This window comes from Ischnura elegans, chromosome 3 (assembly GCF_921293095.1).
Source record: "Ischnura elegans chromosome 3, ioIscEleg1.1, whole genome shotgun sequence".
In the NCBI taxonomy this organism is placed as follows: Eukaryota; Metazoa; Arthropoda; class Insecta; order Odonata; family Coenagrionidae; genus Ischnura; species Ischnura elegans.
Genome location: NC_060248.1, coordinates 126,824,965 through 126,850,316, shown reverse-complemented (window position 1 = coordinate 126,850,316; position 25,352 = coordinate 126,824,965). Strand labels below are relative to the sequence as shown.

The window sequence follows — 25,352 nt, the reverse complement described above, 5'->3', positions numbered from 1 at the left end:
CGATTAAACGATAAGTGAAATATTTCAAGCGCGCGGAAACGCGACAGCTAAGTAGGAATGATGGGAAAAGTCCGTGTGACATCGTTCTGGTTCCCGCTGCCGCAAGTAAGGCGACCTTGGGGCGAGGCTTGAGCACTGATACGACGCAGGCGGCTAGCAGGTAGCAGAGTACCCTGCTAGCAGGTAGCGCTTGGCTTAATTAAGGATTATTATTCCCCTATCAAACGGAGGAAACTTTCCGAACTTAGGTGTTTTTAATGTGCGATTATTAAGAGATGTTTCCCTCAGCTCTGTGCCTCATGCATGCATTGGTAATTTCAGACAATGTAAAACTCCTATCTACTCGTATAGAAACTAGGTCCCTGGGACGTCACGTGGAGTGGCATCGCATGGGCGCCAATCTGGCCTTTTTCAAATGAGGTTAAAATTGACCGTTGCCATACGTCTTAACTGAGATTTCTAAACCCAAATAATTTGTATATTATGAATACATTAGTGGTGGGTAAGGAATCGCAATCAATGCATTTCGTTTTCTTTGATGAAGGAAACTACCCTATTACTCCTATTTCCTATTTGGTTAATGGCCCATGTCCTAACACCCCTCATTACATGCCGATTGAGGTGGTTTGTGGGGTATTGTGTTGGTGCAGATGTAGAAATGGAAGAAGGGTTGTACAGAGAGATGGCTAAAGTGGAACTCGAGCGGCCTCTACTGCTTCCCTTGCACGTGCATTTCTTCGGGCAAGCTGTTGCGCGGCTCTCGAGACTTACAAAGAGTGCGCGCGCTTGCCTCCCGAGGCACTACCAGCTCTAACACGTGCGCGACATCCAGGGTCTTATTATTCCTCCTCCGTTTGGGTCAACCTGTCTCTCTCCACGTGCATCTCCGTCCATCGATTCAGGGAGCAAAGTGAGCGAATGTCACAGCAGCAGTACCTGCTCTTGTGTCCGAAGGAATATTTTTATTTTTTTCTCTCCGAGTCTCGATATTTTCTCTTCCGCTGACCTACCTACATCTAGTGCAGGACATCTCATATTGGCAGCTGTGCTCCACTTTTATGGTTCAACCGACCCTTCGGTCTATACTTTTTTATTTCTTTCTTCCGATATCCTGTTATGTCTCCCTGAGCGAGTAATAATTACTCCATGCTGCATGTTCGAGGGGCATGTTCTTGGATAGACTTTTATTTTTGGTGCTATGAGACCTTTCATTCAAGGTAATGATACCATCCCATAAGATCCAATCCCATTCTTATTCATTTTCTTGCAATGAGACCTTTGTGTGAGTGTAGTCACAAATGCAGGGTCTCCAATTTTTTTAGAATTAGAAAAAACTATTTATTTTCTGCCATATATACATCATTTTAAACATAGACCAACTATCTATTTTTTTTTTACATAATTTCCATTTCAGTCGATGCATTTTATGAACGCTGAGACAGTTTTTGTATGACTATGTCATACCACCATCTCGCCATCATATTGAACTTCATCTTTCGCCTCTTCGTCGGAGCTGAATCACCAGATCTTCCGGCCAAATGCTCTTTCAACTCAGGGAATAGGTGAAAGTTACTGGGGGCCAAGTCGGCACTGTAGAGTGGGTCACAGCGTTTACAAAAATGCATCGACCGAACTGGCATTTATGTAGAAAAATAGATGATTAATCAATCTTTAAAATGATGTATATATCATACATAATAAATAGATTTTTCTATTTGTAAAAAGATGGAGACCTAATTTATGGGATTATCCTCGTGTTTTGGCGCTTTTTTTCGATATAAATCATAATTATTTCTCTAATTAAATCGCATCCCTTTGCCGCTATCACCATTGACACTAGAACTACCGATGGAGTCATTTTGACGCCTCGTGATTTTTACTTCTCTGCTCTGACTAAAATTTTATGAATCCCGGCCTATTCTTCATAGGCCGGCCTATCTATTATTCATTTTTGACGCAAAATAAGGCTTCGCGATTACATTAGTTCTAGAAAATATAATAGTACACGAAAGGGCAAAATGTTACGGTAGATAATCACATTGCCTCATTGAACAGCAAAAAAGCCAGGGTACTAGCATTTTGGGATAGGTAAATAATAACGAAGAGAAGTACCAAAAGAGATGAAATCACAAATATACCACAAGAACATCTACTCAGTAATGGCCTATCCTCTCGTTGGAAAATAATCCCGACTTAGAAGGTATTCATGGTTAGTGTACAAGGAGACTACCTAAAGCATTTCACGTAAGGCGTTTTAGAAAAAGCTCGTTACAGAATTGGCTGATCCTCACGTTAGATGTAGATCAAAGCGTGGCGTGTCCAATGCCACGGATTCTTCTGACGGGATTCAGCAAAAAAATATTTCCAGGCATAACCAAAGTGAAAAAAGAATAGTTCAGTTAGAAATTGTATGACCTGCCAAAATCTTTGTGTGGGCAATGTAAATGAACGACAATGCTTGAACTGTGAAGTACCTTAGACAAATGCGTGGCTTATCGACTGCAATTTTTTTTCCGTTATTATCATCTTCCCAACTTCCATGTAGCCTAGGTAATATTTTTGATCATTCAAACGACATGATGAAATGTGATGAAAATTCTATGTTTGCTGTTTTATCCAATTCCTCTGTGATAATCCCATTAAAACAGCATAACATCTAAGAAAAAGAATTTCAAAGCAATACTGTCGAATCTCGCATAAAAAAAATATATTTAGTTAAAACCAAGTCTTAAATATTGCAATAATATACCAATCTGATAAACTAAAGCAATGTATCAATAAAAACAAAATAAACTGCAAAAATAAACAATTATGAGGTAGGAGGCAAAATGGCTCTATTCGGTAGTCCTACGGGGGTGTCAAGTCCGGTATTCCTAGTGTTAAACAATTACCTTTCTGTCGTATCTAAGTTTTGGATAAACTTGTTTTGATTAGTTTACGTACTCACATTGGTTTCTGAGCATTTATCATGAGTTAACTCGAAGAGGCCTTTGTAATCGAGTGTTGTTTTCGGAGTGGATTTGGAGTCATTATATGTTATGTATATTTGACCAATGCCAATCATTATGTTTTGTATACGTAGGAGAAATTAGAACTTAAATGCATAGGTTAATAGCTCACCCCGTTTTCCAAAGGTGATATATATTATTACTTCAGCGAATAAAAATATGAGACGAACCTGTGAATATAAATGACTGGCATCTGTAACACAGCCATGGACTTTCTGTTTTATATCCGTATTTTAAACGTAATGGTTTCAGTGTGAATACTCAAATGAAGAAAGATTTGATGCTTTCCCGGCGAATGATGTGAGTAAACTTCTCTCGGGTTTCCCACCGGGTTAAAGGCTTCATAATGGCCGACGTTTCGAGCTCCGACTCGGCGCTCATCATCAGGGCTACTGGATGCTGTGATGCGGGAATGGGCCTGCTTATATGCTGCCCTCCTCCGGTCAGGTTCCTCGGGATTGGCTGGTAGTTTCCCGCCTGGTGGGGTTGACTTCCCGCATCACAGCATCCAGTAGCCCTGATGATGAGCGCCGAGTCGGAGCTCGAAACGTCGGCCATTATGAAGCCTTAAACCCGGTGGGAAACCCGAGAGAAGTTTACTCACAATATTCAAATGATTCTGTCAATTGAATGAGCGAAACTAAATTACACTTTAGTCTCATCGTGTATTATTGAGAAGAACTTTTGCTTTTCAATTTTCCGTACGTATTGCTATAATCAATAAATTAGGAGAAATTATTTTTACAAAGATTTATCACATTAATTTTTAATTTAAAATGCAGTCTTCTTTCGTAATATTAGTTTAAATAATGTCGTTCAATAACTATGAAAAACTTTTGAATGCATTATGATCGACCTCGATGTTTACTGCGAGTGCCAGAGTGTAATTTAGATTATTTTTATTTTTGATTTTTGCACTCCAAATGAAATAATTTGGGGTATTTTAATTACAAACCTTGAATTACGGGAATAATCAACTGTAAGTTAGCCGAGGCTTGAGATGAAGGGAAGGAGTCCTTAGTGAAAAAAATTACTGTTGTTTTAGGGGTATAAGTTTCAGGAATTTCTGAAGCTAGACTTCTCTCCTCGCCAATTATTTGCAAAACTTCTCCCAGCATGGTCAAGGGTGTTCCCCAATTTTCTTAGTAATCTACCGAGTCAACATCAAAGCCCTCGTAAAAACGGTGCCTTGTAGTCTAAGGCCACGGGTATCACCAAGAAGTGCGTCTCCAGCCGACGGAAAGTTTTCCTAGTGCTCGGGACTCGATGAGGATGCCTGCGTGGATCCTGGGCTTAATGACGCCCCAGTTCTGAGTAGTTGCGAGCACTAGGCCAGATAATGCACTCGATATCTCTCCGGATGAAGTCTCGCTTAATTCTTTTCTGTTCCGACAGGCTTAATTTCAAACACTTTGGGTTTGCGTCGAGCAAGTCCTGATTAATCAACCGGAACCAGGTAAATGATTTTATAGTTAAGTAATGTAAATTTTCTCTCCAAACATTTTATCCAAGTATTAGAAAGCCTTGTCTCAAAACATTATTGCGCCGAGCTGAACTATTTTAAACGATACCTTTTGCTTGTTAAAGTATTTCTCTACTTAACCTATAGCATCTGAGTCGCTACTGCTTTTCAGTTGTGTATTTTTATTTAATTTAAAGGACGTTCTTGGCTATAACTTATGTGGAAGTAAATTAAAACAATACGTGGCCCGGTTTTTAACACTTAAGCATCGATTGAAAACTTAGAAAATGGTGTTTTTAATGTTGGTAGTGTTGTTTTCTAGGCATCAAATCATGCGTTCTAATTACTTTGTATTTTTTAAAGCTCTAGAACGACAAATTGGTATAACTAATGGACTATTGTGGCCTTTTACTCTGAGAAACGTTCACCTAGATGCAGAAATTCCTCGGAGGAAAAAATATTGACCGAGGTATGAAAGCGGATTTCACGAAATCGTACCAAGTATTAATTTACTTGAGCTACCTAGGGAAAGTGATAGGACAGATAGTGCGAATAAGTTTCGTAAGAAAAATAGGGGGACTACCAACGCCCTAAGGTACCAATAAAATAGGCTGCTCTTGCATCAGATGATGGCTCTGTGAGCCGAAACGCGTTGTACGCAGTAAAACATTTTTTTGGAAAAGTGCTACAATCTTTTATTTATTTAAATATATATTATTCCCTATATTATCCGATTTTACCCCGATCAATCCATTTCATAACCACACCCCATACTAACCTTTGGGTTGATATACCGAGAAAAGTGAGATTGATCATAGCATTGAAATATATGCAAGTGAATTCTTTCTGTGAAATTAGAATTTTTCACTGAAATAGAGGCTAATTAATAATTCATAAGTGACAATAAAATCATTTTTTCTATTTCCGTGAAAAAATGCTGCATCGCTCAGGTTAACATACACATATTTGTTTTGCAATATTTGCCATCAATGGTCTACAATCCTAAGATCGGTTTGACGCAGCTCTTAACTCAATTCTCCTGTTAGCTAATATTTTCACACCTACGTGTTTCTTCCCTTTTACGTCTTTCTTCACCTGTTTCATGTATTTTATTCGAGGTCTTCCTTTTCCGTCCTGGGCACCTACTTGTCCCTCGACGATTGTCTTCAACAGGCCATCATGTCTCCAGATATGTCCCATAAGGTTGCTTCTTCTTCTTATCAAGGTTTTCATGAGGCTTCCCTGCTCTCCTACTCTTCTCAGGACTTCCTCGTTACTTATTCGGTCGATCCATTTAATCCTCACCAATCTTCAATAGCACCACATTTCGAAGGGCTGTACTGTTGTCATTATCCATGTCTCACTTCTGTAGAGAAGCATAATGCCAGATAAATTGTTTCCTTACTTCTATGTTTAAAGCTCACGCTAAAAGTAGATCTTTCTTTAGGTGGAACGCTCTCTTCTTTTGCAATATTATTAAATTTAAAAGTGTGAAATTTTTCCCTAGCTTGGGTCGTCCCCTAAAATCAATCCCAAAATCACCTGTGTTGGGAGCGGATTCGCCACGAGCCTGTCCTCTCGGGTCCGTTGAACTTACATGCTCACACTCTTGCCCTGACGCAGTGTCGGCCACCATGGGAGTCTGATGAGGGAGAATGAGAGGGAATTTTTTTTCTTTTTAACTTTTTTTACCCCAGAACATGGATTTCCCCCTATCTTATCTCCAGAACCATTCTCTCCCGTCATCCCTCGCGGCGGATAACTCCACACCCTCCAGGGGACAACCCCTTTTCCACCACTCTCCTTCCTCCTTACCCTCTCTCTCCCCCTATCCGCGCAGCCGTCTGCTGCTGGTGCTATCGTCTGCCAATGCGTCTCCTCTTCTTCATGCAGCTCTAATGGCACTTTCATCCCCCCCACCAACTAACCCCGTGGACCTGCTGATGCTTTAAATCTCTCTTCTCAGTCGTTTAGCATCAGCGAGAGAATAAAGCGACTAATTGACAATTCTGCTGCGTTTTCGACGGCGTGATTCGCCCCTTGGTTGCACGCCTAATTGTCCCTTTCGCTTTATCGCCCTTCTCACTATGTGCCTGTCTTCCCTCGTAATCCACTCCAAACACCCTCTCTCTATGGCGCCAACGTATCGCGCTGTAAATGCTCCTGAGATCCTTTCTGCTCCATAATCCCCTCGCCGATTATCATTCGCTGTTCTTTTCCGCAGTATTGGGGTCATGGAAAATTATACCACATTCGTTTCCATGCTTTTTTATACCCTTCAGCAAAAAATATTCGTTGTCCAGTTTTTTATCTTCTATCTCTACTTAATTTTCTCGGCATTGCAGCCATTTTGGGACCTTGTCTCCTGCGATGATTGTGGGCCAATTCCCACTAACCATTTCTGATATACTCCATCATTATTTAACCATTTTTCTTTTATTGTACCTGCTCATTCAAAACAGAATTTGATACTTTACTGTTATTTTTCTACCATTTCCATGGTGTATAATTTTAGGCATTTTTTGACGTACCCGAGAAATATAAATTTCACTCACTCTATTTTTCGCATTTCAAAAACAATTTGAGAACTTCTCTAGTCTTCTAATCTTCTAATTCTATTTCGATAAAGGTTTATGTTCATAGAGCAAGCTATTTACACAAGTATATGAGGTTTGGATTTTAGCATTACTTCTTGTTTCGTAAATTGCATGTTTACATTAACACTACCTTGCATTTTTTTATTCTAGAGAGTGAAGGATTTGATTAAATTCAGCCAAAAGTTGCTTCAATGATTGATAGCATGTGAAACCATTATAAGCAGCCTTTTGGTAGAATTCAATGATATTAATCTACTGAAATTTTATCCTTGAAGCATTTAAAGATTTGATGAAGAATTAAAAAATAAAATTATCCTAATTGTAGCGGTAGATTGTGATCCTTTTTGCCTATTAAGGGATATGTAACCTGACGTAATATTTTTCATTCGTTGCCAATGAAATGGGGTTACAAAATCAAGATAATGATTTTTGCTAATTATTATTTCGTAGCAAGTTCCAGTAGCACACTTTGCAACTGACCGCTAATTAAACTTTGAGATTCCCTTTTTTGACAGTGTCAGTAATATTTTTATTATATAGTGTGATAAATGGATGTTGAAAATAGAGAGCTTATATTTGGACAACGAGCAAGAATTATTATCTTCACTTACTTCACCTTAAAAATATGTTTGGTATAAACGACATGGCATTTCATCAAAATACTTTTATACTTCCCGCTAGATTATATTTATATAAAAATAGTAGGTATAATTAAGGGTAATTAATTTATCATAAAGTTTGTCAACTCCTTTATATTTGATTGTTTTCTTTCTTCTTTTCAGATTGTGTCTGCAAACAACGAAATTGTCATCAGATCTTTTGCTCAAACTTTAAAATTTTTAGGAATCAAGTGGATCATTTATTGGCAGTAGCTTTTTATGGTGAACATTTTCTGAAAATTATCTAGATGTGCAAAATTTCCTCCCTTCGTCTTAGAAATTTTGAAACTTAGCCTTTTGGAAATAACTTCTCTTCCTATACATTTGGTGTTGTCGTAAATATTTCTTCAACGAAGGATTTTAAAACTGAAAGAAAAAAGAATTGTGGTGCTCAAGAAGACTGAGGCCTAAGTTAATGTAAGAGAAGAAATTATTGACCTTATGAAATAAAAAAAGGATTGGCCGGGAGCTAATGCATGTAAATGCTAGATAATACATATTTTTAGGTCATCGCAAGAGAAATTCCCTTTCAAGCGAGACAATACCACGATTGATATTGATTCAACAGGTAAGTGTAATTATTTTTCACAATTTTAGTTTTTAATTAACCTTTAAACTTCAAAAGCCAATTTTAGAAGCTAGTATGGAATGAGATAAATGTTATATATAATGTCTGCTCATAAACTTGATGAAATGAAATATTTCAGATATATAGTTCAAGTCCTAATTTAAATTACATATCCACATCACGATCAAATTAAAAAACAGTATTAGAGATCTTCTCGTGAGGGTGCTCATAAAACCAGTTACTAAGGTACTTTGGAACCCATCTTTAGTACTAAATTAAATCCGACATTCATAAAATAATACTTCGACCCTTTGTTCATTGATTTTCTTTTGAAATAGCAGATCAAGGGAACCGAAATTAACTTGGGAGCTCAAATTCGCTGCTCTCTAATGAAAATCCATAAAGAATTCATTTTATTGCCGAAATATTATTGCAATCCTTCCTTTACCCTATTTATATTTTTTTATCAAATTACTTTAGACTTTCGCGTTAAAAAAATTTAAACGGTATTGATTTTATCAACCAATTATTGTGCAGCGTTCAATTTCCGTATATTTTACTTTTCATCCCTTAATGTTTGAATTTATACTGTTAAAATAAATTATATGCCAACTTTGAATGCTAATAAGAGAATTTTACATTAAGGGCTGCGAAATTTCTAGATGCATCATCTCTTTTTCTTTCAAAATTGCTCTTGTACTTTCCACCCCTAAGTATCGATTTAGATGCGTGCGGTGTTTTTGATTTGATATTATTTTTTGTTTGCATACGCATGAGTCAGTAAGCTACACACGCGATTCCTTATAATACACGTAACCAAGTTTATACCACGGAGAATCATTTGTTACGAAAGGTTGGAAACCATGTTCCAGGGAAGGGCTTACCCTTCGCCCGCGCCAGCCAATTCTCAGTCAGTTTCTGCTCTGCTACGAGCTTGTTTTCCTGCGAACTCCAGCGCAGTGTGTAACCGGTGGTGCCTAAGGGTGTTTCACCGCCCGAGGGCCAGTTTTGAAACATCGCCATAGTCACAGGGGTCTTTAGTTCCGAACAATGCCGTATAACTGGTGCAGCTGGAGTCTTCTCCACTTCTGTTTGTAAACCACTTTTCCCATCTCTTCTACTCTATCCTTTTTCCTCTTCTTACAAACATCACTCTTCGCATGATTCGCGACAGCTGATGCATGATCTATGTACTCATCCCCGGTGATGGCACGGCTAATCCCTCCCTCCCATTCTCAGGATATAGTTCTAGATGTTTCACTTCGTAAATTTCTGCTCTTTAATTATTTTTATAGTACTTATTGTTTTATATATTTAAATAATTAATTGTTTATTTGAATAAAAATATTTACTTTACGTGTGTACAAAAAAATACCATCCTAAAACATTTCTGTCAAATTTCAGGTCAGGTCTGTCAGGTTTCTCTTCGTAAATTTCTGCTCTTAAACTATTGTTATAGTACTTATTGTTTTATATCTTTAAAAAATTAATTATTTAACTGAATGAAAATCTTTACTTTACGTGCGTACCAAACAATAGCATCCTAAAATATTCCTGTCAACAGATAAACAACAGTCTGTGGTATACATATGAATTAACTCCCCTTATAGATTTATGCAATACGATAAAACAAAGTGAATGCTAGAATTAATCTGGGTAACCAATACAAGTTAGCATTAAAATCTTACAAGTTTTCATGCAGTTCTACCACATCTATTGACACATTTTCCGGGTAATTGATACAAATTAGCATTAAAATCCGACAACTTTTTTTTGCAGTTCTACCACATCTATTGACGGTTTGGTTGTCTTTATCACAGTTAGGCTGAGTCCTTGGAATCATTTCACTTTGTTCAGAAACGAATGAAGGGATGCCAACCGGGCTTATATATATGATAATATTTTCTACTGGTTTTTCACATATAACTCTATCATCAATTTTCTACATAGTTCCACTACCATCAGAAATTGACAGCAGTACAGTGGGGACAGTAAGAACAATTTGTCTACATTTACTGAATGACCTCTTTAAAAGGGAAAAATTCCTAATGGACCTTTTTTTATTTCCATCACGACGTATACAATCAGGCTGTGACTCATTCGCTTTCGTAGTAAAAATAGTTTTTTTGTAATATTTATCTTTACCGATGCGATATAATCCATCACAGAGAGTGTGCTACGAAACTTTTTATGGGGATGCCTTTCATGGAAAACTATTGCGGTTTTCCTGTTTAAAAACTAATAGTTTATGAGCATTTTTCCTAGATGTATGCATCACAATACCATTCTAAAATATTCATGTCAATATGTAAACAATAAGTCTATTGCTAAGCACATGAAACCCTTATTCTTTGCTGTCTTCCTTATTTATCCTCTCATGGTGTTTCGATTAGCGTTTCTGTCACGTCTTCTCCATCGTAAGCGCTATTAATTCCGTATATTCTTCTTATACTTTGACACCTTAGTGGCCCATATGAAGCCTGTTTCTCACTACGTAAGAAGTTAACTTTTCATATATTTTACATTTTACACATTTTTTTCGATCACCACTAACACATTATTTCTGTCGCAGTCAGTGGCGCCGACTCCATGGGGCCTGAGGGGGCCCGAGCCCCCACAAAAATTCGTTATGGGTGAGAGGAAAAAATGTGTCAGGCTTGTCGATTTTCCCCGGAGTGTCCGGATATCGAGATTCGATTTATCAGGGTTCTAATGTTGATCATGTGACTCTTCTAAAACGCTGAAAAACTTAAAACTCACTACTTATAAAATTTCCCTGGACAAGATCCCCGGTTTGGGCCCCCCCAATATTTTCTGCAAGTCGGCGTCCCTGGTCGCAGTTGAAATGCTTTCCCAGTAAATCCCTACCGTCATTCAGTTAGCTGTTTCAGAAACTAATTAATGATAATTATACTGTTTTATATTATAATAACGAGTAGCAGCGCCGAAGATAAAGTATAATAAGAAATTAATTTTCATTTATAAACGTAAAGTTGTAGTTTTAGGATGATCTTAAAGTATTGATTCCTTTAATGGACGTTTGATTAGCCATGCTCAATGGCCACAGTAGGTCCTAATAGCAGGAAGATGTACTTATAGCTGTGCCTACTTTTGAGCTATGTAAGTAGTAGGCTAGGATGGGAGCAATGAACGCAAGGTAGCATTCCACTCAACAATAATTAACCCTACCGTTTATAGTGCTTACAGCTCCATTATTAGTTGAGATAAAGTACCAAGAGTAACTTCATTAATGACGAACGGCAAGTGACTAAGCTGGTTGGGTTAACACACGTTGTGCGAAGTAGTATAATAACTCATTATTACCCCTGCCACGGCATAATTGTTTATTTTCTAGAATATTTTTTTATTAGTAAGTAGGACTATCACCCCTTCATACTATTTATTGTCTTTCCACTTTGCAATGTATTTACAAGATTTTACTGATATGTAGGCTTCAACATAGTCATAAGAATTTTAAGTGCCCTATATTTCACGTTCTTCGGTTTTTCTGTGGCAGTCACAACATAATTTTAGGAAAGGTAATCCCAAAAAAATATTTTTGTTCCCACTTGAATAATGTTTAACTTTCTTTCCTAATTTGCAGATCGTTCATATCAGCGGAGTGCAGGCTGTGCGATCCCAGGAAACAAAACATCGACTGTCATTCCCTCTGCTACAGTGGCGACCTCATCTAACAGTGACAGCGCTCGAAACAAGGCCAACGATTTGCGACTCCATACGTTTCATACGTATTATCACGTTTGAATTTTTATCCGAGCGTCATTATTTGCGCTTTTCATCGCAAATGTGTGCTTTCTTCTGGATTTGAACGTGTGCCGAATTGAGGGATAAAAAGTCCAGTGCAATCGTCGTCTTGTGCTCTTGTGCATCGCCAAATTGTCCCTTGATCCCAAGTGATGAAACATGCATGACTGCATCTTCTCTTTTGTGATTTATACGTCCTCTGTATTTTATCCGGATAACGTGAAGGTGGATTTGTGAGAAAATTTGAGTGATTCTAGTGAATAGTTCTTGAATTGAGAAGTGATTAACAAAACTCGCAAATAGTGGAAAAAATACTCTCATATTTTGTGAACAGGTTATTGTTTTTGACAGTTTTAGCTCAAAGAGCCAGTATTTCTCCACAACAGATATAAATAATTGAAACAGATAATTTTTCCCATTATAGCGAGGATTGTACATTTTTTTAATCGATAAGTAATAATAACGTGGATAAAAAAATCACATAATTAAAGCCGGACTCAAGAGTTGCCACTCTAAAAAAGGAAATACACCCTATCGCAGCATATTTATTTACATGTTTGACTTGCATAACGGTATTGCATCCAGTACTCTCACTAAATTATCGTGAGAATCGACAAAGAGATCCAAGTGCTTGAAACATATTCGTTCAAATTCCTTTAGAGAGAGATCAGTTCAGCGGTGCAGGGCGGGAAAATGTGGGAAGAGGTTGGTAATGTTCGGTTGAGTCCGGACCCACCGAAAAAGCAACCTTATCCCGGGAGCGGGCGCTACCTCCGAATCGAATCACAGTGACTGGGAAGAAGGGAATTAATACATTGGTGTGTTAGTGGACGAGCGAATCGGTCTGTTTTGTGAGCGGGTGAATTGAACAGATCTCAAGATCCGTTCTTCGAACTGCAACCTAAGGCAACCCACCTCGAACCCTTTCTCCTACTTCTACCAGAAAGGAGTTGAGCTATCCTCTTATTGAAAAAAATGGAGAAATCCGGAGGCAGCGTTGGGCGCAGTTTCCGCTACGACCCCTATCACCACCCTCCGCCACCGCACCAGTACGTTGCCCACCCGGCGCACCACCCTCACCACTCAATACACCAGGAGAGCACCAAGATCACCCCTTACGGTGAACAGTCCAAACACCCTCCGCGCACCTCGGAGAAGGGCTCTTCCTCGCGCGAGCCGGAGGGGGGGAAGTGTCCGCGGAGGTGCTGCCGCGGCATCGCCCACGGCCTCTGCAGCAACATCGGGGTCTGCGCCCTGCTGCTCTCATACACCCTGCTCGGCTCGTTCATCTTCATGGCGATAGAGGGCGGGGTGGACCTTTCGGGGCCGGGCCAACCCGAGGCCCCAACGCCTAGGCGTCTGAACGGCAGCAGCAGCAGCCCTGGAGGGGGCATTCCTCCGGCTTCGCCCTCCTCTTCGCTGGGGTCCTCTCCCTGGTTGCTGGGCGTCAGCGCGGGCCCTCGGGAGAGGACCGTGGAGAGCATCTGGGACATAACTGTCAGCTTAAACATTCTATACCGCGAGAACTGGACCCGCCTTGCGGCCGAGGAGGTGGCCAAGTTCCAGGAGTTCCTGGTGCAGAGGCTGGCGGAGGAGTGGGGTCCACCGCCGACCCGCGGGGGGCCCCTGCCGGCCAGGCCCCTGGGATCAGCGGGAATGGTGCGAGACGCGCCACACCACCACGGCCATCACGAGTGGAACTTCGCCAGGGCCTTCCTCTACTCGCTCACCGTGCTCACCACTATAGGTGAGTACCCGCTGTTTTTCAATTTTCCTTTGTTTCGATTGAAGTATACCGGGGCTAGTCAAGAGCGGACACCTATGCGTGTTCAAAGTTTAGGCTTTGCTTTCCAGTTGTGGCTCAGTGCGCACGACTTGGGCTGCTATACTCTGTTCATTTCATCTCTGCGGGTGAGCTGGTGTGGCCAAAGCAAGTGGAGATGAGGGGAGGGTAAGTTTCTCGTCACGTGACTCTGCCTTTGCCAATCATCAAACAGTAGGCGTTGCCTTGGTGAGTAGCTCTCAGGCCTCCGCCGAGTGAACATCGTGATCTGCTCGTGGAGCAGTGTTGCCAAGCCTCACGTGTTCTTCTTGTATGTTACTAAGTATGCCTTCCACCAACTGTGCCTTATTCAACGCGGTAGCTGACAATTTCATGGGCTTCAGAGAAACGATTATCCCCAATGCCTTCCAAATGAGTAGGTATATTGTATCGGCGCCGGGCCAAAATACCTGTGGCAACCTATGACTCACATGTTTTCAGTGACTAAGTAGGGCGACTACGTATATTTGGCAAAGTTATGTTCGCTCCTCCTCTCTCTCTCGGTACTACCCCTCCCCTATCAGCGAAGCCATCCGAGAGTGTCCGGTCTCTCACGAAAGCTCACCCGCACACATAAAATGAATGGACTATAGTGGCATACTATGCACACCATCAGTTCCGGTATAATCCACACATTTCCACAGAGGGGAAGGACGCCTCGGTAGCTTAACTGGCTATAGCGTTCGACCGGATAACGGGAGATTCGTTTTTGAATCCCGGTAAATGCGAATGATTATCTGTGGAATTTTCGTGAAATTTCCCTTGTTCTCTTTCAGCTGCGCAATCCAACTCTGGTTGACTTGCTTCATAAAACCATCTTCTTTAAGGGGGTCAATCACCTCGATAACTTTGCCTCCGATATTCCCTCCTACGTAATTTTCATTTCATCAGAACAGCTCCATTAATTATCAATGTATTTGAAGAATATCGTAATAGCGACTTGTTTGCGTGGAAAATATTAACTTTGAGATGCATTGCATACCACCCAGGTGGCGCGGAGAGCAGCAAATCACTGAAACAGCGCCCAAAAAACTGCCTTAATCCGCACGTCTTTATAGCAATCGTTGATTATTTTTTCATCCTGATCCCACTGAAAACAAAAAATTGGTCTCTCTGCACACCGTAAGAGAGCAGTTGGAGGCAGACATGCGTGTCCGCAACCTCCGAACATGACCGACTTTCATGTATATCTGTGTATTCGTGTGTATTCAATGGGTTGGCCGAAAAATGACATTTTTCTGGATCAAATTTTCTCTGTGCGGGAAAGTTTCCTGCTTATATCAGTCTCTGATACGTGAATTTTTTCAAAATCGATTAAATATTAACCATTACCGTCCTAGCCCTAAAGTACTATTTAATTTTTCGAAAGTTTAGGCTGATTTTGAAGACAAAAACTTATGGAGGAGTAATGAACTCGGAAACTGATCCCATTTAGGCAATAACTTATGATGAGTATAAGTTTCAGAATTATATTCACGATTTTTAGTAGTTATGAGCATTAGCACCATGGCAGTTAAAGTATGTGACCCTTTGATTCAAACACCACTAGTTCGGTTACTTGGATCATTTATGCCAAAATTTTACCCTATTTTATGTAATATGCGTAGGGTAATTAGCCCCTAACATACGAACCCTTACCGTTATTAGTCCCAGCGTGTAAATCTTTACTTACAGCAGCTAAATATGCAGGATGGTCACCATTTTGAATAGACGCCATTGCTCGTTCTTGTTTTTGTAAATAAATAATCCCTGAAGACTACTTTTTGCCCTCTGTTTCTATTTGATAATTTTCCGTTTTAATTGACTTGAAATAAATGTACATCGAGGAAAATATCTATTTGCGTGTTTTAAGCAAGCTCCTAATGAGTAACCACTCTGTCACTGATGCTGATAATATTTGTTTGACTTTTCTTCGAATTTGCGATTCTTGTTATATGTGGTCTCGCCTGGCGTCATATGGGTTATCTTGTGCTATTAACTATGGCAGGCTGCTAGCTAACAGTGAGAATTCACATCACACACCACAAGTTCTAGTTCACGAGATCAATCACTTACCCTAGAACTACTGTCGGCGCAAAAAAGGTAGAACGTAGAACTTTAAACACTTGTACGAAATTCTGCCGAAGCTGCATAAGGTCGTGTCATATATCGTTTTAATCATTGTTCATTTAGCTACAACAATTAATCATTAATAATTGTTTAAACGTAAACGTTTACCTTCTACGGTCCAAAGAGTGAAGAAGAACACGCAAAAAACAATGAAAAAGGTGAAATGGTCATCTTCTTCATCTCCTCGCGGGAAAAATATTTGATTGGTGCTCAATTATTGTATTTTTTATAGAGAGAGAAACATCTTCGCATAATAAAGAGCTCTTTCAAATTAAATTTTACCTATACCTTGATTTTTAATAAGGTCCAAAGTTAGATTTCAATTTCCGAGCTTTAAGAGAAGAGTGAATGTATATCGAAGTTAGGTATGCTATATGCAAAAATATTTATAAACTTTTCATTTAAGGAAATTTTTATTTTGTTCCTCTTCCTTAAAATATACCACAAGAACGAAAATCGCCCCGCGGAAACGCGCGCAATCAACATGGTGATTTTCGTCTTCGTGGGTTACTTTAAGGAATAGGACTAATACCAACATGGTAAACAATTATTTGCTAAACACAACAATGGCAGAAACATCTGTCTTGACATTTTTAGCCGGTAGAATCGTAGGAAAAAGAGCCCTTGTATGTATTTATATCAAGAGGTAGTTCTAAAACTCAATCCAGAGAGTTTCCATTTTCTCTCATTGAACGAAATCAATATGACCCACCGTTGCACAGTGAGCATACGAACGAATTGTGCCTTTGACGTCATTGAATAAAATACTTGTTCCAAATTAGTTCAAGGGAGCTTAATTTACCTTTTGACAATCGATTTTCAAACGCTAATTAATCCTCTTATGTAATTGAATTCTCGTATATTGCATTCTTGAACGGCTAACTTGTTTGGATTTAATCTATTATTGTATCAAGGTCAGGTCTAAAATGAGCTACTTGAATAGGACTTGGATTTTTTGAAGCCAGTGCTGGAAATTGGATAAAATAAAACGCTTAAGAGAAAGATTTTCTCTCTCTCGCTTCCATTTAAGAATAAATTTGTTTTTTCATGAGAAAACTTCATCAAACTTATACGAGTAATGGTTATTTTACACCATTTATTAGCCACGACCAATGATGTTTGTTTTCTGTCTTTTAATCTAAAGACACTGTATTGCTTATACATTTTTGTGCACATAATTAAGTTTTAATAAACAGTTTAGGGAAATGAAATTTTTAGAGGTAGTAAAAACCTATATAAATGGAGTATCTAATCATTGACGATGTTTATTTTGCAGCGTTATTTTTTATTAAAAGAAAATGTGCCAATTATTGAGTTGCATTCTGAGGGAAGTAGAAAGTTTTTTATACGTATTACAACTCTGTAATCAACTCTCAGTTTACGCCTAGTAGCGCCACTATTGCACGGGTAGGAAAACTATTCCAAATGATTTACTTAATAAAGCCAAGTAAGCTGTGTAACTTCTATTTGCCAATTCGTAGATAATTAATCTGGTCCTCTGACGCATGAATGTTTTCCCTACTATTCCAAACGTTTCTCAAGCCGTTATTTTAACTTTTATATTACTCATGTGTTTTTTCTATGATACAAAATACGGTCCATGAATGCATTTCTGATTGATAATTCGCACAAGATCCTTACCTATTTTTCAGATATTAAATACTAAATATATTCATTGGACTCTAAAGGTAAAACTTTTGCTAAATGCATTTCATAGAAATTTTATCCCCAACCTTTTGAATTTTTTAGAAAGGAAATTAATTTTGTTTCAATGCACAATTCCTCGACTCTCTCTGACCTTCCGATCACTTTACCTCTTCTGTCTATATCTACGCTTCAGTATCGTTGCCTAATGAGTGGGCGACCTTCTCGTTTGTCCTGCCTACGTGTCCTCTGGAATAGATACTGTCCTCATCGAGTCGGCTCACGTCCTCGGTCACGTGAGCAGAGTCAATCAAAAGTAGATATGGCGTGACGTGATTATTGGGCGGTCACATGGCCCAAACCGAGCGAAAGCGAAGTGGAGCGAGTGCCCAAGTAGTAGTTGCATTAGCCGGGCACACATGGCCATACTGAACGTACACACACACACACACACGCAGACTATCTATCTATCTATCTGGGGGCGACAGCAGTTCATCGTGTGTTTGCAATATTCGCTCGACGCATCCAAACGGTTAAATATTTGCTCGTGGGGATCGACCCGAGCGGAATGTATCGCGTCACCATTTGCAGACGTGATTAGACGGCGGGTACGTCCACACGCGCACACGAGCGCGCCCTCGCATATACCTATATATGCACGCAGGACACGCTTTCCCGAGTTTGCCTTTCGGAGGCGTGCGCGCGCGACGAACGGAGGGCGTGACTGACCAGCCACACACTCCCACACGTTCTAAGAAGTCTCAGGTATCATTGCTTTCTCTCGAAGTCCACTTTCACTATTCTAATTCCATGCTTACCTAAGAAATAATGGTCATGTAGCAATTTGAAAAACAATATAGTTTTTTATGCTATTAAATGAAATTAATTAAAAAATTATCATTGAAAAATAATTTTCTCAGAATAAAATTGAAGGATTGATGGAATAATAGGACTCGCATTAATTCATGCAGCCAATTAAGCAAATGAAAGCTAGATATCTCACGAAAGAATATTTTCTTAAAGACAATGAAGATACATTCATATCGGACTCTTTATTTACATAATCATTAGCACGGTCTTTCTGCCTTTCTTGGCCCTGAGACTTTTTGCTCTTCCAAAAATGGCTCTTCTCTTTTGTCATATTACTTATGTGAACTATTTTCTATAATATTTGAGCTCCATTAACAATTCCAAAAACAGGAAACTCAATTACCAACCATGGTTGATTGGAAAAATATCTTCGATACCGTTTTTTCGATGACCTTAGGCCATTATTAACGGAATAAAACAACACGCGCCAACAACTTCATCACACTTAGCGTAGCCTCCACTGGGTTAACATCCGTTATTTACCAGTTTTGGAGATATTTTTCCTCCCAAGTTGAGCTTGCATTTACATTACCTTTTTCGGGTTAGCCATTTAGCAGCTTTTACTTCTTCTCCATTATTATAGCTTTGTGGAGATATCCATACGTATTTAAGACCACTTTATTATTTAAACTCCGCTTCACTGTGCGGCAGATGTCGATACTTCTGTACCCCACGTGTCCGCACATAGGTATCAGATGCGGTGCAAATCTCTTAACCCCTCAGGAGCCCTCCCGTCATCACGAACATGTACAGAGTCCTCATCAAATCCGTCCGTTTTCGTTGCTTCCCCATACCCACGCGTCTTCTTCGCGCGACGGCGAAAGAGGGAGGGGGGAGACATGGGCATATTCTCCCCCACACGACGCACTACATCCCTCCCCACTCCCACACTCGACCGTTCCGGCTGACGACAATCCGATAGCCCCGCGCGACGCTCGTCAACGCAATGTAACTGCTCTGACATCACCTCGTGTTCCTCCTTCCCCCTCCATCTGTTATTCCTCAGCAATGACCCTACCCCTTCTTGCTGGGGTTCTGCGGCGTCCAAATTTTAATTCGGGGAGTTTCAAAGGAAGCTCAACGTGTCTTTATTGTGATAAATCACTCGCTAATAATTATGCTATCAACCTGAGATTGTATGGGTGTAAAAGGAACTCGTGGTCAATACCGGCTGAATTAAAAAGCACTGCAGGAACAAGTGACTTTATACGCAGTCACGCGCACGAGTGCAAAGTTAAATACACCAACGGATGAAGTTCACCATGAAAAAATATATGACTTAGCTGGGATTCAAACCCGGATCTCCCGCAGATCCCGGATACCAGACCGGCAATCGGGAGATCCGGGTTCGAATTCCAGCTAAGTCATGTATTTTTTCATGGCGAACTTCATCCGTTGGTGTATTTTTCAGCTGAATTGAGAACTTAAGTTAATTTTGAATTCATTAACCAACTAAGTTCCCTGCCTATCAAGCAACCATTGTTCAAAATTGTAGAATTTTGGTGAGTTTATAATCTAACGACGCCTAATATGCTGTTTAATATTTTATGGGGAATAAAATTATAATAATAGTGACTGTATAGTTATAAATGGACTTTGTAATAAAGATACAAAGATAATCTTTATGAAGTTCTCGTTAGTGTTTATATTAAATTTGGCCAATGCGACAAAAATGAATTCCACGGTGATAACTTTACGTAGTCGCCAGCAATGCACAAATTTTGCGAAAATTCTGCAGAGCAAAAAAAAAATTCACCTTGACCGGGATTCGAACCCGAGAGGAGAATGACACCTCGGTAGTGGCTAAAGTACTCGACTGGAAATCGAGAGATCAGGGTTCGAATCCCGGTCAAGGCGAATTAATATTTCTCTTTGGATTTGTCGCTCAATTTGATGATACTGGATTAATACCTGTTGGGTATCTTCTTAAAAAGGCCTTTTAAATCTTTCTCTTTGAGATATGATAACATTTATTCATGAAATGGCTTTCACAGAACGTAATTGTAATATCGTAGCTTGCTGGAAGTTGGGTACATACATGCCTCACTGTCTCGGCCCTATTTCAGTCTAATGTCTACCGCTAATTTTTATGAGAGGTATATTCTATGAAAACAAATAGATAAGTCAAATAATACCTTATTCAAAGATAATGGATGCTTGCGTCAGACAGTGGTAGCGAGTGAATTAATACCAGCTGATAGACAAAACGAAACTATGTTTGAGAAATTCCATTACTCCTTTATTTCTTGGGTCCTCTCAGTGCGCATGAAAACCTTCGAAAGTTGTTCCTCTTGCGTTGACTAGAGTCGCGGGTCACTGCCCGGAGCATTCTCTCGGGATTTTTAATGACCCTCAGGGTTTAATGACCGCATCAAAAACAAGAACGCTTTTTGCTTGCTTTAGGGCTGGGCGCACGCTTTCAGAGCACCTGCTGTATTGATTGTGCGAATCTGTTCTTTGCTCTATTTGTAGTTCGGGAAAGGTGAAAGGGAAATGTGGCGATGCATCCGAAAAATATGCCAATGCTCCTTTGCTCTAGAGCCAGCTCCTCTAACCTCCGGTCTTTGACTCCGTTTAATCGCATACTGGGCTCCGACAAATTTTACCAATCTCCCCATCTTCCATTCACCAAACTTCCATCTCCCCGTCCATGCACCTCTGTACTGCGAGCACTAATATGAGCGTTCATCTCCGATATCATCGACTATTATTTTCTCATCCACTGCCATTGCTATGGCGGAAAAATAAATCTATACTCTCCCTGGAGCCTTAAACAGATGCATGAACCGTTTTCGATCACTCGGACCGTCGTTAACACCTTTCTAGTCTCGACTGTGAGGTAGAATTTACGTATGGTGTGGTTAGTGTAAAATATGTAAGTAACTGACAATTAATTTTCCCCATAAGGCTGTTGTGGATATCTTTATAATTTTTCAAACCTCATCAATCACAACCCCTTACTAACGTATTCATCTTGTCACAAATTTATCATAGATTACATTGTTTATTTTTTTATCCCTCCCTCAGAAAGAGAATCTTTGGATTGTAATGGATCTGAGGTAAATTTAAAAATCAATATTCGACACAATATTTTTGTTGGTTTCAATAAATTTATAATTTAGATGCACAATTTATGCCACGCATACTGTTTTGGAACAATTCTTTTCCTATCCATACTTTCAGCAGTTTAACTTTCTTTGAGTAGGTAGCTTTCTTTCATACTTTTGAATTTTAAAATTCCAAATTTTTCAATTCGCCTAATTTAATTCACACATGCTCTGCTATGCAATGTGTATGTATGGATGCTTTTAATAATGGCCGATGCTTTCTGCCTCTGCTGCGCCGTCAAATGCGTTTATATGAAACTATGAATTATCGGTAAATGGCAATGACCATCCTAAAAACCTTGTTTAGAATTAATAAGCCTGAACATGCTCATCCCATTAATCATTTGGTTACTGTGCAATAATGCACCAATTTATTTTGCATGCCTTTATTGATGAAAATTTATTTTTATACTCAATTTTAGTATTGGTAAAGTACATTCCGTTTATAATCAAATTCAAAATGTAGTTTTAGATTATAAAAAAACAAAGCAGTATCAATCTGACCGTTCATCACCCATCCGCCATTGGCCGTCAAGTCATGTAAAAAATAACGCCTTATTTCTATCCCTCAGAGATACCTGCTTGCTTAAATTTAATGGGAGGCTATAAAACCTCCAAGTTGTGCCAAGACAGGCTATTTTTTGGTCCATAAAACTGCCATCGAACCAAATGAAAGTCATGTCTCGCAATGATCTCATAAAATTTTGTCCTTCGGCCAATTTCGTATACGCTCCAATCTTCAGCAATTTTAAAATATTTTACGACTCATAATTTTGGATGAGATATTTTTGGCGTACATGACCCCAGGTGCCAAGATATTTCTAACCACTGATGGTAGACTTCCCGTCCAAATTTTCGATCAATAAATTTAAATTGCCACATCCGATAGTAGAAGAGTTATCTCTTTACTGTCTGGGCCAAATTTGAGCTTTCTGAAAGAGCTTATGAGTCAGATTTTACGTTCAGTTTTTCTACCTTATGTTGACCTTAGTACAGTGACTATTTTTGTAAATATTATGCCTGGATCTTTATTTATAATACAAGATATTACATAAGATCGCTTGAAAAGCTAATTACCGAAGGTTACATGCTAGAAAGAGATCTTTCTAACGGTCAGAATTTATCACAGTCTTTGAAACTATTGCCAGAATATTTTTCTTGAAGTTAAAATAGGAGAAATTGTTAAAGATAACATGTGGTTGATTATTGAGTGAACAGGAACGGGTAATTAGTTTTTCGTCAGATCACTTTACCGAAAAATGCTAACAATTTTTATAGCTATTTCTCACGAGTCATACATATTCACGAATTGAAATGGAATTCCTCCGAATTGTGGCATAAATCTAAATAAAATAAACTTGTGCGAGTATTTTATCTCTGAGATTTTTAGATGCATAAATTTAACCACAAAATCGAAAATCTTAACCTTGTAAATTAATAAATCTACTCTGTAATGTATGTATTGATAACGTTTAATTTCGTCCCTTTCATAAATAAAGATGTGTATTAGGGAGAAAATTAAAAACGGGAACATATTTAAACAAGAATTAACGCCATAATGACGGGCTTTATTCTCTAGGGTGAACGAATGCGTTTAGAGTTTCTAACTATTACATTGTATGTGTTCAATAACGATGAAAAATCCTGATGATAATAAAAGTTCTCGCCAGTGGTTTGATTAGGTTCGGCGTTATTGAGTACGACAAAGTGGTAGCGAGCTTGATGCTTAATTTTTAGCTTTCAACTGACTATCTGATTCTATGATATGAAGTATAAGTGCTTAGTTATTTAAGCAAAAATTGAAAGCAGAAATATCCAATTAATATCTCATATAAGTCTTTTTATTATATTATTTTATTAATCACTATCCATTTTAGCTGGTCCATTTTGCTCTTTTCATCTGTAAAAAATTCAATGAATTTCTCATTTTCAATCTTAGTCTTTGTGCAAAATGTAACCCCGGCAAGACTCGTCAGTTTTGTATAATGTTTAGGAAAGTAATTATTGTAAATTTATTATATATACGTAGGGTAATAGAAAGTGGTGATACAGTTGACCCGAAAATATTTTTATTCTGTTGATTTATTATTATTTGAAATTTTTTACATGGATTTCCACATTCTCAAAGCCCCAATAGGGTAGTTTCCTTCATCAAAGAAAACGAAATGCATTGATCGCGATTCGTTACCCACCATTAGAATATTCATAATATACAAATCATTTAGTTCCAGAAATTCCTGTTTAGACGAATGGCAATGGTCAATTTTAACCTCATTAGAAAAAGGCCAGATTGGCGCCCATGCGATTCCACTCCATGTGACGCCACAAGGACCTAGTTTCTATACGAGTAGATAGGAGTTTTACATCGTCTGAGATTACCAATGCATGCATGAGGCAAAATTTTCACTTTTCGTTTAACCGCGAAAAATAGATATCGTCCTTCAAAAATCTAAGAGCGTGACATGCGTACTCCAGGAGTAATAATCCTTCGATTTCGGCAATAAAAAAATAATAGAAAACCACCCCATTGTTGTTTTTCTGAAATTAGCAATCACTGCCATGCTTGGAAGAAACTTTATCTTATTCTGAATGAGTTGGAATGAGGTAATTTTTTTAAATCCCACATTCTTGGCGGAATCTGTGGAAGACGTGTCCTTCGTCACCTCTCAGTCAGCTTGATCGCCGAGGGGGCGATGCCCTGATAACGGGCCATTTTATTTATTTTTCGGCCGGTATCGCTTCTACGTGATTTCCAGGCGTCCAGGCGAAGGAGAATTGGGGTACTCCGCCCACCCCTTTAGAATGGGATCTGACCCACCTCCCCCTCCCCTTCTCACGCTCTCCAGGGCCGCCCACAGGAGCTGAGAGCAGGCCGCGAATGTATCGCTAATGTGCAAAACGCCAGGGGTATCACTTACACGGATGTCTCCTGCCCAGACCCTCCTCCCTACGAGAGAGAGGGTATCTGACTTATCGGCGCGACGTGACGGCATAAGACGGCGGAGGCGGCGGCGTTCAAGACGGGTGTTGTGACAACGTTGGACCCTTGAAGGGCGGACGTGCGTTGTCATGGTGTGTCTGCCTCGACGACGGCGTCCCTGCCGAGGTGATCGGGTCTCGCTTGGAAAGGGACACTTAAAGGTGAAAGGACCATCGCGGGAGAAGTATGCAAGAGTTTGATTTTTATTCCAAAATTGTGTAATATGTGTAGGGCTTGTTGAAAGCAGTGTTAGAGGGTAGAATGTTACATAAACGAGGGAGAGGAAGGAAGAGAATAGAATTCACTAACTCTCGATTAACTTTGTGGTATTCCATTATAATTTTTTCTGGATATCACACAATTACTTATACCACTTATTTTTTTACAAAGCGCGACCCGGGTTTCAATGAATTATCATCATCTTCAGGCGCTAATTAATTTTCGACTAACAATTTAACAAATACAAAAAATACAAAAAACGAAACCATTTAACAAATAAATTAATTTCCGCCTGAAGATGATGATAATTCATTGAAACCCGGGTCGCGCTTTGTAAAAAATAAGTGGTATAAGTAATTGTGTGATATCCAGGAACACAAATTGGGAGAGAATAGTTTTTTTGATAGAATTAGAGGTAGAAGCCTTACTGTAAATTGAAGAGGGAACTACGTGAAGGAAGGTGAGTCTGCCGGAAGTACTTCATGGAAACCTACCTGAATCGGTGAAATATTTTAATAATAATGCAGTGGTCATTGATTTTT

General features: G+C 39.2%; 1 protein-coding gene across 1 annotated transcript in view; it reads left to right on the top strand.

The window, feature by feature from the left end:
- LOC124156550 overlaps positions 1-25,352 on the top strand; it is a 1,117,512-nt gene that overhangs the window by 712,517 nt on the left and 379,643 nt on the right. The window contains exons 9-10 of the mRNA XM_046531158.1: positions 7,850-8,294; positions 11,899-13,806. Of these exons, the coding sequence (XP_046387114.1) occupies positions 13,035-13,806 (772 nt within the window). The 5' untranslated portion in view covers positions 7,850-8,294; positions 11,899-13,034. The remainder of the gene's footprint in view (positions 1-7,849; positions 8,295-11,898; positions 13,807-25,352) is intronic.